This window comes from Netta rufina (assembly GCF_964035555.1).
Source record: "Netta rufina genome assembly, chromosome: 1".
Taxonomy (NCBI): domain Eukaryota; kingdom Metazoa; phylum Chordata; class Aves; order Anseriformes; family Anatidae; genus Netta; species Netta rufina.
The window spans coordinates 55,573,985-55,593,118 of NC_140123.1; the positions used below are offsets into that span (position 1 = coordinate 55,573,985).

A 19,134-nucleotide genomic window follows, 5' to 3' on the forward strand; every position below is an offset into this window, starting at 1 on the left:
CAAAGATACAGTATTTACATTGCAGGTTTGAATAACATCAAATTAATAGAAATAAATTACTTTCCTGAGAAGGACATTCTCACCCAGCCCTCATTTCATCTTTGATTTCCTTCAAGCAATCAAAAGAGCAGACATGCTTAAGAGAAAACATTAATTCAATTTAGTAAGAGTTCAGATAGAGCCTCCTGACCTCTGGATTATAGGTTAAATAGGAAAAACAAAACCATACAGTGTATGCTGAGTCAACTACTGCTGCCTCCTTATTTGTTCGCGGAACAGGAGTTTTTTCCTCCTGGGAGAAATACTTCCTGAGTGCTTTCTGTTCACAGGAACTTTTCACAGGTTTTCAACACTGGTTTTGCAGAAGAACAAATGTGTTCTATTAAAGAACTCCCTGAAATTCACTGGTGTTTTGACAACAGCTGTGAATCAGGAGATATTTGATCCAAAATAGCTAAATACCTCAGCAGCAACAGCCAAAGAGGCAGAGTTCAGAAACTGCAGCTAGAATACATGCTACAGCACAGACAAACAAATAAATAGGTGAAGCAATACACCCACACACACATCTGTCGCAACAACCAAAATAAAAGAAAAGCCAGGAAGGTGACGTGCACTGCCGCTCTCTTTTTGTCTTGGGCATCCAAGTTCTCTTTGAGGAGGAGGATTCCTGTTGTCTTCACCTCCTTGCATGGCTTCTTAGAGAGAAGTGAGGCCATTTCTATTCCTGAAAACCACTCTTTAGAGGAGGAAGAACCAGCGAAATTAGCTTTTAATAGCAAACAGCAGAGGGAAAAAAAAAAAAAAGAAAACAAGCATTTAGAGCTTATGAACATAAAGTAACTTGTCACTAATGCCACGATTGCAGTATCCTTCCCCCACTTCAGAGAATCCTGCTTTCCACCCTTAAGGGGTAGATCAGTAGCAACTGTTCACCAGCCTCAAAGTCCCCAGAAGCCACAGCCAGTGCCAGCTGGTGACCTGTCAGTGAAGTGCCAGTTTCCCTCTTGTAAGCTCGAATTTTTGCCCTTATAGGGCAAAAAATAGTTGTCCAGTACAATGAGCAAGAAGTCATTCTGACCCCCCTCTATTGTAATAATTTTCAGTACTAGCCTTCAAGTATTTATTCCAGGTAGAAAAATATCTTGATCCAGTACTTTCAGTTAAACCAGGGTGACAAAGCCATACAGGAAAATATAAATAAATACATACACAGTATTGTTAATCAAAAGCATTCAGAATTTTCAGAGTAGAAAAAAAGCCAAATCGACAGATCTGTCTCTTGAGTTGCAGATGGAAGTCTAAATATATTTTGTGCTTGATCTTGCCAGTTTGCAATCCTATTCCGTAGACCTAAATTAAACAGGACTTATTCCTGGAAAAATACCACATGAAACAAAGATGAAGTTATATAATTCAAATAATTTTCACTCCAACCTCTGAGTTACAGTAATATATATTTAATATTTCTCTATTCGCTCATCTATTTGCATCATGTAAGGCCAGTAAAGACTCTGGGTCTTAAAATCAAAGGACTGTAGAAGTTATTAAGTGTTCAGGGTCTAGAGTTTAACCAAAGTCTAATAAGCATCTGTACGAGGCTGACTTTAAGATGTTTCACAGTGTAAAAAGGTTTCTAATACCTAGAGGAAGCCATTTTACTTTTAATAGCAACCAATATTAAGAATTTATAAAATGCAATACTACCACAAAATGTAACATGCATACTGCAAGTTCAGATGCTTTCCTGGAAACTTAGTAATGTGTATGTATGCATGCACACGTATATCCGCACATGTATGTATTCTATACATGTATTCTTTCCTGCAAATTTCCTGGTGTGTGTAGGCACACAGATAGCTACATCCACATATGTTTTCCTCATATTTGTATTCAGCAAGAAAAGACCTGACCAGCATAAAGGCAACAGAGCTTTGTGAAATTCCTGAAGGCTTTCCTTTTCCAGAACTGCAGTTGCACAGCAGGGGCATGCCAGCAGGCACTACACCCTTGTCAAAATCCGTCCAGATATTTCAATGTACCACACCCCTCTCGTTCCAACTATCTCGTCCATGACAAAGCAACTAACAAGTAACCCCAAATTACTTAATATAAATATGTAAATCCTTAATTCACCCAGCTCTGAAGCAAGTGGTGCACATTAGCTATCGCAATTCCACCCCCTCAAGCCTAAATGCAATCCATGACGCACATATGCATCATTAACCTGGGGGATACAAGAAGACAGGCTCACTCAAACCTGTTTTCTTTGCATCAAGCAACACCTAAAAAAGCCTCTGTGAGCAAAACAGCTTCAGGAAACTGTTACTGCTTGCTTTAACCATTTTTTTCCTTCTAGAATGCTCCTGCATCTATTTCGGTAACTCAAATGGAATCAGAATACTTTCTGGAAGAAAAAACAAAGTATTCAGATCCATCTGAAAAAAAAACTTAAATCCTGGGTTAGTGTTTTCCCAACAATGCATTCCTCAGTTTTCCCAAATAACGTAATCATCTGTACTTCATTTGAAGTGCCAAATACATTCCAAGAGCACCTTAAAGAGATCTAACAGCAGACAATCTTCTGTAACAAGCTTGTTTATGGACTGCAAATCCTTTAGAGCTATTAATACAAATCTAAGTGATATAATAACCACGAAGCCTAAGCTCTGACATTACAGCTCCGTGCATACATGCTTTACATGTCACATACATGCACTAACATGCTACAGTAGCAAGGCAAGGTATAGCCAGTCCACACACAGCAGATACTAAATAAACAATTTAAATAAACAAGGTATCCTGATTCTGGTTTAGATTTTAATTAGCAGGTAAAAATATTAATGAAGCAAGTTGATATTTACCAGGGATGAATGAACCAATATTCCTGAATCTTCATTTGGCAGGCTGAATGCTGTATATTCAAGGGCATTGTTTTCCCCTTGCAGTTTGCAAATATAGCCACAGTTTCTCTCAAAAACTGTCCGGATGCCTTTAAAGAGAACCACGCTTGTAGTGCAACCCATTCCAAATCTGTCCAATTTTGCATTTCTAGCAGCCCTGATTGCATTTGCAGGACGTCTTCTTCCCTTGCTCGGCTCGAATGATTTTCCTGTGCTTCACAGAAATTTTTCTTTGTACAGTCTTCATTACGTCCGACATTTAGTATGTTCCTCAACTAGAAACCATCAGCTACTGAAATGTAATCCTATTTGTTTAAGCCAAACACTGCCAAAAATCCAGCCGCAGAAGACAAAAATCAGAGGGCGATGAAAAGCAAGGGATACCTCAGCTGTAGAAGATAAGAGGCTTTCAGCATGTGCCGTACTCCACAAGAGAGATGAAAAGGTATTCCAGAGGGTCTGGGAAACAGCTCCCGTGTTTCAAAGATCCTCAGAACATAATCGAAGATGAAAGGAAACTGCAAAGATACTGCTGCAGTTTCTGCTGCCAGCCACAAAGAATCCTCATCTGCTGCAAGAAAGCACTCTCCCAGAATGCCTAGCACGGAGTTCGTACTAGCAAACATTTCTTTGCTTGACCTATATGTGCTTTTTAGTGCTTAAAGCAAAAAAATCCAAAAGCAACAGCTCAAAACAAGGGGAAATTTAGTAAATTATGCTGCCATGGAAAAAAAAAAAAAAAAAAAAAAAACACGTTGCATAAATCTACTTCAATCAACTGTTTATGTTATCAGCATGCTGTTATCAGCTCAGGCAAACCACGAGAGAGCTGGAAGCTGACAACTGTCTGCACTTCTTCCCTTCTCCCTTACAGACAAAAAGTAACCACTTGGAAAAATGAGTTCCAGAACTGATGATGTACTCCCTTAAAAAAACTAAAAACCACAGCTCTTTTTTCTCCCCCATACATTTCTTAGTTGTACAGTGAATCACATCCACATTGATTGATTTTATCGCTACAGGATAGTAAGATCTACTGTACTGGTATCTGTCACACAAGTATGTAAACTTCTATAATTGACACTGAGAAACTGTGTTTTCTGATTGTTTTTAATCATCTTTTGGAGAAACACCTTGATTTAAAAGGCAAGGGATTTGTAAAAACTAATTGCCCCAAACATGACATTATCAATCACTGTCAGAGATCACAGCTTAGCTTTATATTCCTGCTAAACTGATCCACCACAGAAAGCACTAAGAGGTATTTACTTAACGAATTATAAAACTGGATGAAACACTGAATTTAGGAACTCAAATTTGTTGCAATGCAGGTAAAAAAAATTTAAAAAAGCCCTTAATTAAAAGGACTTCAGGGATGCATGAAGGCAGGGATGGGAAGAGATAAATGATGCAGATTTGCCCCCATACAAATTAACTTGAGGAGATACTTGGATGCTACAATGAGTGATTCAGAAAAAATATGCAAGATTTATTAGCACTTTTCCCTAACATTTGGCTAGCTAATGCATCTCAGTAGTATATTTCTAAGTTAAATACAGTAAAATAATATGCAGACACATTGATTAAAAAGAGGGGAAAAAAATCAATACTTGACAGTGATCCAAGTAGTTCCTTCCAGTCCCATATTCTCAAGGGCAGCAGTCAGCATGTTCCACATGTTGTAAGAAATGCAAACCGTGTTAAGGCAGTTTTGTTAAGAAATACCTTAAATTTTACTCTGAAGACAATGATGCTTCATGTGTAAGCAAGAACCTTGCGTAGGGATGTCCCTGTACCTTCTTCTGTCTCTGTACCTACCCCACCCTCTTCAAAGCCAAGAACCGAAGCAGTGATGGAAATGCCGGGCTCCATTCATAAAGTTTGGACAAAGACCTGCTTGCAAACGTGGGAGAAAAGAGTTGTGGGAATTAGCAGGGTATTTCTGGGGGTGCCTTCTGTGAAGCTAACTGTTTCTACTGCAGAAGCCCACTGCATTCCAGCTGAAATGTAGGATTACAGAGACCTGACAAAGTTCAGAACCCAAACATGGTATCAGAGCTTGACAGATAACTAGAAGAAAGCACTGTTGAGGTGGTTGCTCTACGAAGTTTCAGAGACTTCATATTTGGAAATGTTACTAGAAGATGGTAGAAAAAACAGCTTGTGCCTTAAGAGAATACGAGAAAAGTCTGTTTACAGCAATTTACCGTGCCTTAGGTAGTTCCTTCAAATACCTAGAAAATGACCTCACTTTTAAAGCACCAGGTAGGATGTGGAAAAACAGGAAAACAAAAAGACTTCATTTGGAAAGATAAACAGATGATAGAACCATAGAATAACTCAGGCTGGAAGTGGCCTCGGGAGGTGTTCTAATTCAAAACTGATTAAGAGCAAATTTAATTTTGACTACATCTTGAATGAATGTAGCATCATGTTCCTATAGTTATTTTAGGAAAGACAATTGAAACTTGAATCAATACAGTGGTAGTAACAATGACAAGCAATGAAAAGGTTTCCAAATTGAGCTTGAAAAGGAGATAAATATGGGGTCATGAAGGGTGGGAAGAACCCAAAGGAAGAAGGAGCTTGACCATGTGCTTAAATATTAATACCATGAGAAATCTGAATAGTATGCAACATAAAGCAGACTGCCAACAAGCTGACTTTTTCTTAAGATATGAATTTGGTGCAAAGTGGAGGCTTCCAGCTTTGCTAAGGAAATTCCTGCAATTGTACTGAGCACAAAAAGCAGCGAACATCCAGACAGAAATGTGACAACTGGAATACTACCCACTATGGAATTACATCTCAAAGTGAAATGGGAGGCTGGAAAAGTTTTTGTAAAGCTCTGACAGAACCCTTCTCTACCAACTGAAGAGAGCTAAAGGGCAAGCTTAAGGTAGGTAAAAATCTTAATTCAGTGGTTGAAAAAAAAAAAAAAAAAAAGAAAAAAAAAAGACCGGATAATACATAGTTTTCAGTGTCTAGCTTGCTGCTCATATGATCTGTAGCTGAGCCTGGGTTATGAAAGGGTATTTTTCCCTTCGGAGGGGTGGACAGGAAGAAAGAAAGGTTGTTGACAGGAGGCACTGCTAGTGCTACTTCTCTTTGCTTGTGAAAAAAAAAGCTCTTCATGAAATTTCCAAAAGAGTTATTTAAGTTAACATACATTGCAAATATTACACTCCCAAGCCATATTGCATGGCTTCTCCTTGCTATATAGTATATCGAAGCTGTCCTGACTGCACTGTGAGATTCCTGACAGCCAGAAGATGAATTAGTTGCTGTTAGCTGCAAGGTGGTTCTTTTGGAAGTCTTTCTAAGACATGGACAGGTAATAAAGGAGCAGCTCTAGTCATCCTCCAGAAAGTTGTTGGGAACTGCTTAACAGCAGCTACTCAGTTGCTTTAAGGGTCTAACCACCAGTCCTCCTCTTATCACAGTAAATGCCTAATAACCCTTAAAACATTAGAAGTAGGTAGTTAATTTTTTTTTACCTACAAAGTTGTCCTTGACATTTAACATACCCAAACTGATGTCGTCTTGACAGGAGCAAACATCTGGTTCCAAAGAGATCTTAACACATACTGACTGAACTCAGCTCTTCACAAAACATGACAGTATCTGTAGGTGGAGCACTACCTCCCATCTGGCAGCTATGTTTCAACTCAGAATGCTAGAGACGTGGGCCTACAGCTGCTTCAGCCCCGAAAGATTAAACCCAACATCACATATCACTCTTCTGAGTGCCCTAACAACCAGGTGATGGCATACCCAGGTCAGCGTACTTGCTTTTGTCTGATAGAGCTATGCTGCAGGAAAGAGCTGAGATCCAGCATCACTGGAAGAGGGGAAAGAAATGAATATACAACAGCTCCCCCTTACCAGGAATGCTTCTAGAAAAGAAAATTCAGGTTCTGGTTCCTGTTGCAAGGACTGCTTCTGCTATGACTGCCTGCTGCAAATTTCATAGAAGAGCTCTGTCAGTTAATGCTCTTCAAGAGCTCACGCTTCTTCAGAAAGAAGGAATCAAGCCAAAAATGCTTTCTGGCCACAACTGAGTTTTACGCTTAAGTTAGAATAAAAGTCTTCAGCGCCTGACTTTTCAAAACTAGTGCAGAGCATCTTGTTGGGCATGGATTATTTTTGGTGACCCTCATACACACTTTCAAGATTGGGAAGAAGGGGTATTCAGGGAATTACAGGGCGTTCAGACTCACCCCAGTCTCTGGGAAAATTACGAAGCAAACACTGCAAGAAGCCACGTCCAGCCATACAAAGGACAAGAAGGCAGCTGCAAGTAGACAACATGGATTTACCACAGGCATATCGTGCCTGCCCAACCTGTTTGCCTTCTGTGATGGCTGGCTCACGCACACGGACATCACAGTGGATATTGAAGAATGCAGGTGAAACAAGGCCTCTGACAGTCTCCCAAAGCATCCTTGCAGCCAAACTGGGCAGACCTGACGAGGATGACATCCTGGTGGACAAGTTGAGCATGCTAAGCAGGCTTCTCATACAAGAAAGATACTGACGTACTGCACTGAGTCCAGCTGGGGACCATCGTGATGGTTTAGGGGCTGCAGCATAAAGCATGAGAAAAGTTATGAGACCTGAAGTGAAGGCCAAAGGGAGCTCTTATTGCTGTCAACAGCTACCTAACAGGAAGGTTGAAAGAGGACAGAGACAGACTTGTCTTGAAGGTCCAGCCACAGGACAAGAGGTAACACATGAAATATTCCATTTACATATGATAATTTTATTTACTTTTAAACACAAGGGTGGCTAAATACTGGAATCAAAAAGTCTCCATCTCTGCGGATATTAGAACTAGATTGGCATAGTCTGAACAGCCAGACCTGCTTTGAGCAGGAGGGTTGGACCAGGTGACTTTGAGATTTTCCTTTCAACCTATACCCTTGCATGATTCTGTGGCCCTGCATCAGGTAGCCACACACTGACCACAGAAAGAGGAAAGATCCAAGAGAATTCTGTCCTTCAGACGAAAGCTGCTATGATCACTGCAGAAGGAATCTTGACAACGGCACGTTTGGATTCCAAAATTACATGGGATGAGGATCTGCACACTCAGCAAGGCCCTAAGAAGAGATTTGCATCAAATAGAAATGAAAAAAGAACTACTGTAACATCAGAAACACTAACTATAGCGCCAGGCTGAAGACCAGAAGCAGTTTACCATCTGTGCAGGATGTCAAAAAGTCAAAAACAATGCTTGTGAAAATTGGAACACTGGTTCTGTCACATCCAGTCAAGGAAGCTGTCGGAGGTGGCTAATGACACAATAAGCTAACCTACAGCCAGGGGAATGTTTGTATCTATCACGTCTCTTGCACATTTCGTTAAGTGGGAAGGAGGCTTAAATATGACGCAACCCAAGGGATGCCATTTCAGCGATTATAATCTTGCATACCTAATATCATGTATGTGCTGATGGAGAGCTGCACACAAATTTACAGCCCCACTCGGTACCAAATGCTAAATACCACAGCTAACACTTTGCAGTCACAGCGCGGGGAGCTGCAGAAAGGTCGGTCTTCTCACAAGCCCATTCCACCTGTGTAAAAATACATTTCCATCCATAGGTGAGCACTGGGAACTGCCAGGAAAGCATTCATCCTGAAGTCAAGCTTAACTCAAGTCTTCCCTGAGGCAGACATACCAAAGATACCCCAAAAACTTTAGGACCTTGTCCAAGCCAAACTAAACCCAGAAAAGGAACTGTCATGGTTAAGCATGAGACACAAAACACCTCCTTTTAACCATTTCGTATTTCAAGCTTTAACACAGCACTTCTGGTATTGAAATATGCTCACAGGACTCCATCTAGTGGTTACCTTTCAGCCTTCTGAAGTTGACACTTTCAATCTGGGCTCTTCAAATAAGTGAGATGGTAGCCACAATACAAATGTATTATTATTAGAGAGCAATAGAGTAAGTCACTAATTACAAGAAGTTAATTTCAGAAACACCAATGAAACCATGCCAAAATAAATGACAGTCAACAGTACAGTAGGCTAGAAAAAATAGTTCCAGCCCCGTTTTTGAGCAACCATAGGTTGGGAAGAATATCAAATACTTCAGATCTCTTATCCCCTCTTACACTTTTAATCCCTTTACGGAGGTTACTCAGATTCAGGTTTTCCTCCTTTGCTTTGTTACTAGTTTGTTTGGGAACAAGTTCCAACTTTCCCTCCAGCAGATCAAGAACTGCCAAAGTATTTTGCTGGAAGTGTTTGCTATTTATCCCTTGAACTCTACCACAGGAGAGTCTACAGCAACTTTCCCCTCCCTCCCATTAGAAACCTTGCATTTCACCTGAGAAAAAACCTTTTGGATCATGCTATATGCTATAGCAAGAAATTCATATCCAACCTTATTGGACCATCTGAGGCCATCCACAATCCCAGGCAAATAACTCCAAGGTGATAACAAGCCTGGCAAGCAAGTCTCCCAGGACAATTCCTGAAGGAAACTAGAATAGCATCCTTCAAATAACTACGATGTGTGTCGTTTCCTCATTAACCTGAATACTCTTTTTAGACTGCCTGAAGCTTGAGGTCCAACATGAATTTAAGGTCTCCCTTGGACTAGCAAACAGTAAGAGGGAGCCTCCTGGAACATTCCTAAAGGCAACAAACCTGTTAAAATGAAACCAAGAGCTATCTTACTACCCTTTTCCTCTCCCACTGAAAATATCCAACTCTTTCTGTGGCACTTGTGTTGTTCTTATTCTTGAGTGTTCCAGTACTCTCTTCAGCAGATGAAGGCACCGAGATCATCTCTCTTTTACCAATGTCAAAACACAGGCATCCGAGTACAGGCTCTGGATGTGCAAGCTGAAACCAAATTAATTTCTACCAACTTAGAGGCGCTGAATTCTGGACCCCTGAAATCAACTACATTTCACTTATAATTACACACCAATTGCAAGTTACATTCTGCACTGATGCAAACAAATCTAAATGCTTTCTCTGCTTAAAATTATGACAGCATTACCCATTCTGAGTATAACGTGTAGTCACTCTTTGTGTGGGGATTAACTCTACAGCAGTAAAAATATAAACGGCTCCCTTATCTCTGAATTCGCCCAATAACTCCTTCCCATCCAAGGAGTACCTGGAAGCAGTAAAAAAACACTGTAGCCTGTGCCTCAAATTTCCAAACCCAGATCAGTATCTGTCGCCATGCTATCTCCTTGAAGTCAGTAGCTACAGCTCAGTATCAAAAAGCATCCAGTAGGACACAAAGCAGCAGCTAAGGATTGTTTATTTACACAATGGCTCTATACTACAGCCTTTCCTGCTTAGCAGCTCCAGCTCAGCATTACTCCTTCTCAGCTTTGTAGCAATTAAACATAAATCTTGAAGGTTTTTTAAGTGAGGTCATTCTAAATCCCACTGCATGAATAACTATGTTTCTTAGCAGAAGAAACTTCAAAAGGGAGTACCTGATTTCATTGTCCATGCACAAACTCACCCCTAAAAATTAACACAACTTTAGAAGAGTGGGGTATCATTTTCGAAAGAGAACAGTTTTGTTGGTTTAGTGTCCCCTAATTTTTATTTTTCTTATGGTGATACTTCTAGGAAAAAAAAAAATAAGAAACTTTCCAAGAGTACTACCAAAACTGTCTGGAGAAAAAGTCAACCTCAATGATTTTTTTCTTAATTTTCTCAGTATTACAAAGTTGGCATCTCTTCCAGACCTACCATTATTGACAATATCGCACATAACAAGACCTTCTTTACATTTAATGTCTCCATGGAAATCCTGTGAATCAGATTTTTCAGATGATGCCCAAATGACTTATTTTTCCCTCCTTGCTGTCTCAAGACAGTAGAAGGATCCCAAACCGTCAAGGTTTTTGACACAACAGTATTCAAGAGGCTGAAAAACAAAATTTCCCTCTTATAATACCTGACATCCTTTCCTTCAGGTGCTGAGTAGACAGAAATTCCAGTTAGTCCTGTAACAGCACCTTTTTCTTCAGAGAGGGCCCCAAAGCAGAGCTTGGCCTGAGCCCAGCAGCTTCAAAGTAGAAATCCAGTTAAAGCCTGGAGTACGTGGTGGCGTCCGTGGTATCCAGGCTGAATCAGTCTGCAATCTGCTTCCTTCCTTGGGACACGGGGCTAAGGCTGCTTTTTAAGAACAAAGTAATCTACTATCTTACAGAACAAGTATACAGAAGAGTGAGAGAAGAATGGCATCCCTCCCCGCCACAACCCTGGAGATATCTTTCTTGCTGCTTTCCCTTTGCTCTGGATACCCACCAGTAGCCCCAGGCTGACACCACTACCTTAAATAAAGCACAGATTCACAGATTAAGGTCACAGAACAACAGAACAGTTGAGGCTGGACTCTGGAAGTCATCTGGTCCAACCCGCTCATGCTGAGCCACATTAGCTTCACCAGTCTGAGGAACCAGATCCAGCCAGAGTTTTCAAAGCTACTGGATTGTTTCTTTCTAGTTTTTCCCATTTGAACTGCCAGAGTCTCCAAGTCAGGCAGCAATCTCTGGAGCCAGCAGAACGCAGAAGATAGTATCTGAATTCCCCGTTCCTCTTCTCATACCTGAATCATCAGTCAGATGAGAAGATGACAAAGTGCCCCAACAGATGCAGTAACTCAGCCTTATACCAAGCAAGAGTCCCATTCCCTACCCCTGCAGTCAGATAAGGATTTTTCTTTTCTTAATGTTTCTGCACCAATGCTGCTATTTTGTTCAACCAGTAATAACAGGAGTGCTGCAGACTACCTCAGCTACAGATGTTGGATTTTTCTGACCAAATGTTTGTGCTCCAAAACAATTTCCTTCATAAAAATTCCCTTCAGAGTTCCCGCTCAACTTTCTGACAACCTTTGGACGTCTCATATACCTTTGTCCGAAGCAAAGTCCATTGTGCCAATGAAATTCTGGTCCTCGTTTAGTACTACAGTCTTGTTCATAAAATGAACTAAACTGTTTTTGTGGCCCGTAAGACTTTTTTTTTTTTAAATCAGGAAGTCTCTATTTTGCATTAATATATGTTCACTTTCATTATCACAAAAAGAACTTTAAGAATCTTTAGAGGAAAAAAACCCTACAGTATTCTCACAATGCAACACTTACCTACCATTTTTTCACCATACCTTGAATTTAATCATCGAAGTTACATCAGTGCTTCTAGAGTAAGACAGAATGCAAGCCTTCCTGCAGAAACCCATCTATCCTCTACGTTAAGGTCTGAAATAAGTTTACATACTCAGAATGATTGGAGTATCTTCTTATCCTTCTATAAGATGCCTTTATGCCTTTTTAGGCATAAGTTATTTCAAAAATCTTTCAATGAGAAGAGCAAGGTAATACCTGGATTACTTAGGCAGCTTTATGCCTTTTATGCCTTGCATAATTAATGCTTTTGATGGACTCAGGCAATCTAAGGAGAGGAGAGCAGGGAAGAATGAATTTATCTTTAGCTTCTTCCAAACGAAGCTTGGCCTTCAGTATCTACATCAAGTGGAGTACTTGATATAATTCAACCTCAAAACCAAAACTAAATGCGAGCTAGGGGAGAAAGATTTAGGCACATTTTTAATATAGAGTATTTTTAAAAGTCAGTGCATTAGATAAGTTCTTCAAAGTCCACCACGGATTTCAGGTCTAAAAAAGAGTTTGTTGGACTCCAGAGATGATAATGTTACACCCTTTTGTCATCTCCGTAAGGAGCCACCAGCACCAAGTTGCCCCTCAGTTACATAAAGGAAAGCAATACATTTCTCAGAAGGATGCGATCAAACTTCCTGTTATCTGGAAAACTCAGCTCCCCTTAGTTGCTTCAGTGAGTCACCAGAATCTTTTCCTGGCTATTTTTAAAGCAAACATGCATAAGTTTTGCTGTCTTGAAGCTACCTCAGAAACACAAACCTGGTTAAAAGGTCAGATTTTCAAATCATTAAGCATGCACATACATGCATATACGTGATGGTTATCTAATCTCAGGCACACGCTGCTCAGGGGCAAGTGGCCACTCAATCAAATTGCCACTCTTGCTCAATGTCACTTGAACAGCAACACCCATACAACCACCACCACCACCACCCCAGTTGATAATAAAGGTCTAGTTTTCAAAACCAGTAATTACAGACCTTTTTGAAACATTGACCTAAGAGCACAACGCAGCAGAAGCAAACAGACGACTTGAAGCTGGATATACTGTTTTCAGTTTATTGCATAAGATGTTTAATATGGGGAGAAAATAATCAGAGTAGTAAAATTCTCAGGGTTAATTTCAGGTGTGATGAGTTCTGCTTTTATCGAGATACAAATATGTGATCTTGCTTGGGTTTGAAAGGGCACGAGTAGGAGGATGAGAAGTTATGCTGTGGTATTCTGCGCTGCATGAGAGCTGTTGCCACCATAGATTTCAAGCCCAATCCAGCATCACGCTCTACGTGGTATTTGCTGCACTAGAACAACTAGCTTTAAAGCATTTAATCCTCTATTTTAAACATAATTATCTTTAGCAGGCTGGGAAAAGCTCTAACAATGAATAAAGAAATGAGATGTAGCTAACAAGAATGATCCTGTGCCACTTTTGGGGTTAAATAAATTCTCGTTAACACAAAAAATCAGCAGTCCTAAACCTTCCCCCCTCGTGTTCTCGTTCTGAAGAAATTCACTGACATTTAAGATTTAAGCAAGTTTAAAGGTATTTATTAATAGAAATGTTAGTGCTATAGTCCAGCCTCTGAATCTTCTCAACCACAAAAATGTCTATCATACTCAGTAAGTCTTCTCAGCAGCACCAGGCCTGCCAGAAACAACAGTTTCCTTACGCGTGTTTTGTATCCAATCGAAAAGGTTTCCACATGCACTTTGCTAAAGTAAAATTAGCACGTTTATCACAAAGATCATACCTTTCCCGAAGGAAATAAAAATTGGCAGCGTGTTAGCGGTGCATACCATAAACTAAAACAACCTCTTCAGGGCTGAGCATCGCGTTTTTCCCCCCAAGTAAAGAGAAGGTTCAACAGTTCAGAGAGTAGCTGAATGAGCTCTACCGTTTGCATCGAGCTCCTCCGAGGTGAGATGGATGGCTCACCTTGACGTGAGATAGGATGACGCTTACTGGCAGCCACCGTTTTTCCTTCAACACCTTTAGTATCAGTTCACATCTCTCTGCTTTCACTCACCCATTCATAACAATTTGCTTCTTCCAGATCCTTTACGTACTTCATTTTCCATCCCATTCACAGAAAGCTCAAGCTTTAGCCACTTTTCCATCTTTTCTGTACCCATCAGCTCTAGCAGATCCCAGTCCCCATGCCCAGCCTCCCTCCAGCATTACGCACCACTTTGTCAGTTCCCACTCTCCTAAAGCAAGCCACCAACAATTTCTTTCTATACTAACACAGCAGCTGAAATCTCACCTTTAATGAGGTTCCAAATACCATGTACAGAGAAGACACTTTGCAGAAAAGCACACGAGCCCTCTCTGTGCACAGAATATACATAAGGATGCACAAATCAAAAAAAAAAATACCAAACCAAAATGAATATTGCATAATCCTCCCAGTAACTGCATTATTGGAAAAACACATCAAAAACACAGTAATAATAGAGCAAAGACCTGGACTGCAAAGACAGACTTTGCGTGTTCTAATCAAGAACAAGTCTCCTAAATCAAACAACAATAACAGGAAAAAAAAAATAAGGTTACCAGCGAGTTTGATCAGCCATCAAGGATTTGTCAGGAGATCCAAGCACTGTCTCTGTGATATACTGGCTTTCTGCAACATCTGAAAAGCCGAATTTCTGCAAGGCTTTTAGAACTCTACCAGGTACCTGAAGTCACATATAAAGCCCCAACACGTACTGAGATGTGACAACTTCAGCCTTCAAACCTGTTTTGTACATCCAAATCAAAAAGGAGAACTTCAAAGGGTAATCTGGGAATCATACAGATTTCTTACTGTTCTCCCATATCTCCCACTTCTTCTGTGCAACATTGATTTTTATATAGGGGAAACAACTTTTGCGAAGTTATTCGGGATATGTAAACCTTTTAGTTATCTGCATACACAATAAGGGCATTTTATTGACAACTAGGCAAAAGAGCAGCCAATTTGGGTCGACATTCTTTTAATTTCTTATTTATCCATCCTTAAGCGTAAGCTTAATTTAGCATGGGGTAGAACACATCATTTTGTCACTGAGATAATTCATCATTACCACATCATTGAACAAGACACCACATGCCACCCCTCTGGTCCTACTGATCCGTATAGGACGTGTTTTGGTTAATCCACCACGTTTTAAACATGTCGCTTCCAGTTGCACATAACGCTGAAATTGCATTGAATCTTGCTAAGATTTCTGGTTTAAGAGGCAGACTTGCTATCCCCGCAGTCTTCCTCTCCAGACAGAGGTATTTGTGAGGCCAGAGGAACCAGCATTAAGTCACATGGCTAGTCTGAAGACAAAATAATGACAACGCACAAGAAAACCAAATTCAGCAAGGATGCTACTGCCATGCAGAAAAAAGCAAAACCTGAATGCAAACCATGAAGATATACCTGATGTGCCATATCCTGCACTGAGAAACTGGTTGCCAAATAATGTTTTCAGCTCTGCCAGCTGTACCTGTTGGTCCTGCAAACTAAATCGAACGGCACGAGTGCATGAGCTCCTAAAAGTTGACAAGATAGCTCGCTTAGTTCTGCAGTCAAAGTTAGCTTGGCTAGCCACACCTGCTAACTCTTCAACCAAGCTATTTAGTCTATCACTTGCCTGAAAATCTCTTATTTTTAGCTCCGATTAAGAGCAATCTGAAAATTTCAGATATGGCACGCTGTCCTACCGACGTGCTATTTTTAATCCCCTTTCATGAGTATGATGCTAGGCACGTTTACTCAGAAGAGACGATAAGCATGTTTCAGAAACACTGCCTAATAAGCCTCATTTAGACACGAGAGATGCTCTTTTTTTTGAATAGTGCAAGACTGGCTGTATTGTTTAAGGCACAAACATATGGAACTGTTAAACAGCAGCTAAAATAAAGGTTAGAAAATATATAGAAGCTTATAGGTATTAGCAGTTCACTCCTGTCTCCTGCTGCATGGATGATTTTGCATCCCTTCTCAGCAGATTCTGCTGCAGGGGAGTCAGAAGCACTCTGTGGCTGCACACATCTGGACAGATTATCTAGCAAGAAGTGCTAGCCTGAATTCATTCTTTCCTACCTCCTGATTCTAGACAGCAAGCCCAGTCAATGGAAAATAGGTTCAGCGTTTTGTCAGTATTGGAAAGCTTCAGCGATGAACAAGTGCTGACAGTAAGATCACATCAGTTACCAGTGCTGAACAACGTTATAAGCAAGGCATTTTGTTGACAACCCAGTCCAAAAAAAAAAAAATCCAGGGGGAGGGCAGTGCCCTATCAAAGAGCTTTTAGAGGCAGCTTGGGGGGAAAAAAAATTGTCTTCTTCACAGCAAGCAATACAGAGCAATACTACAACTACTTTAATATTGTGGTAGGAATGCTGTGTTCACTGTAACAGCGCAAGAAACTTTTCTGGTAACAGAGCCCAGAGAATTCAACAGCTCAGGAGCCAGCCAACTTGCCAAAGAGAGAAGTAAATACTTTATAAAATTCTTTTAGAGCAAAGAAAAATAGTATCCCACCTAAACTCCTCCTCTTAAAAAAATAGTAGTAATACAATTTCATTCCAAATGTCACAATGCTCGATGAAAAGTTACAGCAAATTTAAAGGAGGAAAAAGTGAACTCGTAAAGGGAGGAACATCTGGCATCACTAGACTTTTATTACATGATTTAAACAGCGTGCGAGGAGGAACAGAGGAGTTCAGTGATAAAGTAAACAGTACTTGTGATAGTAGGAAGGACGTAACAGCAGGGGCAAAATATTGCTGGCACGGGAAGGTGAGCTCCAGCTCCAGCACAAAACCATACAGGAGAGAGATGAGGACTCTGCTCTGTGCAGCAAGCTAACAGAACAGGATCGCTAACCTGCCCTGACCCCAAGTCATTATTTTTGCTTTCGAAAAGAGTGAGGAAGGGCCTTCTACAGGACAACATTGAGCCAGTACTCCACGTAACACCATCACTTCTTTCACCTCCTTAGAATTCTGCAGAACGTGCTGTTGGGGCAAAAATACCTCGGATATTAATGAATAACACCACCGCATGCATTTGATCAACATGAATGAATTAAAGAATCAGTAAAAGAGTTTCCACCTCATCTCAATGACACCACTTATAAGTGCACTGAGGAAAATACTTCCAATGAATGGGGATGTGTTGGGGGCTGGGGACAAGGATTGCTGATTACTACAGAAAAAAAGAAATTACCTGCATCATGACAATCCCTAAGTCTCCCACTCTTTCCAGGAAGAAACTTCATCCCTGGAGAAGCATTAATGTGTACTAGATGCTTGCTGCACGTACTTGTGCTGGTGTCTCGTGGAAAGCTGTCATTACGCAGGTGGACCCCGAGCTATTCATCTGAGAACTTGTATTATATGTTCCTCAAACCACAGTCAAATAAAGGGTAATTTCACTTTAGAGCTACCAGTTGATTAAAGAAAGTCATGCCTTTGAGTTACAGCTACAGCATTTACTACTCTCACACGTAGCTGTGACACAACAAACTATGTGCTCTCCCAGGCGGTACAAGAAAAGTTGGAGAAGGCCACGCTTAGCATTAACAGGAGCGAAAAGCAAACAACCCGGAGCAGCTTCCACTGTTGGGAAGCCCAGCGCCGGAATCTCTGTGCTCCCACAGGGCTAAGAGCTTCCTGAAAGATCCCCCTCGGGGATAACCAAGCCCCACGGCAGGAGGGAAGCTCTGAGGAAAACCTTGCCCAGGCTGTTTAAGATGTCGTCACCTGAGCGCGGCCGGGCCAAGAATCCGCACCTCTCCGGGCTGGTCCCGGCTGCCTCAGACACCTCGGGGCTGATTCACCGCCAGAAGCCGAATTAACGCAGCGAAATCGTGAACGGGGAGACTGCGGGCGGGGAAGCACAACCAGCACGGGCAACGCAGGAAGGAATAAGGTGTTAAAGCGCTCCTGCGGGGACCCAGGCTGCATGCTGATGCCCTGCATGAGCATTGGGAGGATCCCCCCGCTTCCGAGGCGTCCCCTCAGCCGCGGGCTGAGCCCACACCCCGCTGAGGGGCCACCCACCGCCGGCACTCACCAGCAGCACGGAGCCGCGCACCACCTCGGACACGCTCTGCCGCAGCTCGGCCGCCGTGCCCGGCTTGCTCAGCGCCCGCGTGAACTTCCGAGTCTCCGGCGCCGCCAGCGCCATGGCTGCGGCCGCTGCCGCTGCCGGTGCCCGTGACGGAGCCGGAGCCGCTCCCGGAGCCGCTCCCGGTGCCGGCCCCGCTCCCCTCAGGGCCCGGCCGTTGGCGGCGGCCGTTGGCTGCGGGCGGCCGTTGGCGGCGCGAGCCCCGCCGCGGGCTCCTGTCAGGTAGCCCCGCCCCCTCCGCCTCGTCACGCCCCGCCCCTCCTCCTCCTCCTCCTCCTCGCTCTGCCCTCTCCGCCCGCCGAAGCCCCGCCCCCACCTGTTCCCCCAGCCGCTCGCCCATTGGGCGCGCCGCTACCTGCCCGGCCGCCGCTCGCCGCCCTCATTGGCTCAGCGCGGAGAAAGGGGCGGGGCTAGCGGCAGGCGGAAGTCGCCGCCCGCTTGCTCGCCCGAGGGGCCCCGCCCCTACCGGGCTGCCCCGAGCTGCGCAACGGCCGCAGCGGGGCCGGGCCTGGCAGGGCGGAGCCGTCGTGATACTGACCTGATCCGCTGCGTTATCCCAAAAAGTGCTTATATACATCATATATATACATATACATCATATATATATCTGTGTGTGTCACAGAATCATCTAGGTTGCAAGAGACCTCCAAGATCTCCCAGCCCAACCTCTGACCTAACACTAAGCACTCCTCCACTAAACCATATATATATATATATATATCCCACTTATAAGCTGCCCCGCTTAGCTGCTCAGAGCTGGGAAATACCCTTCGAAAAAAAACCCTGAAAAAAAAAAAAACTTCGGAAAAAAACCCTACCAAAAAAAAAAAAAATGGGAAAAACCCTACCAAAAATAACAACAATAAAAAAAACATTCGAAAAAAAAAATACAAAAAAAAAAAAATCAAAACCCCCCCACCTACAATAAATAAATAAATGAAAAACTTCGAAAAAC

The 19,134-nt window shown here is 42.1% G+C and overlaps 1 protein-coding gene across 1 annotated transcript in view; it reads right to left on the bottom strand.

Annotated features, from left to right (window-relative positions):
• DOCK9 (dedicator of cytokinesis 9) overlaps positions 1 to 18,252 on the bottom strand; it is a 128,337-nt gene extending 110,085 nt beyond the window's left edge. Inside the window, exon 1 of the mRNA XM_084302788.1 lies at positions 18,126 to 18,252. Within this exon, the coding sequence (XP_084158914.1) occupies positions 18,126 to 18,239 (114 nt within the window). The 5' untranslated portion in view covers positions 18,240 to 18,252. The remainder of the gene's footprint in view (positions 1 to 18,125) is intronic.
• Positions 18,253 to 19,134: the final 882 nt, after the last annotated feature.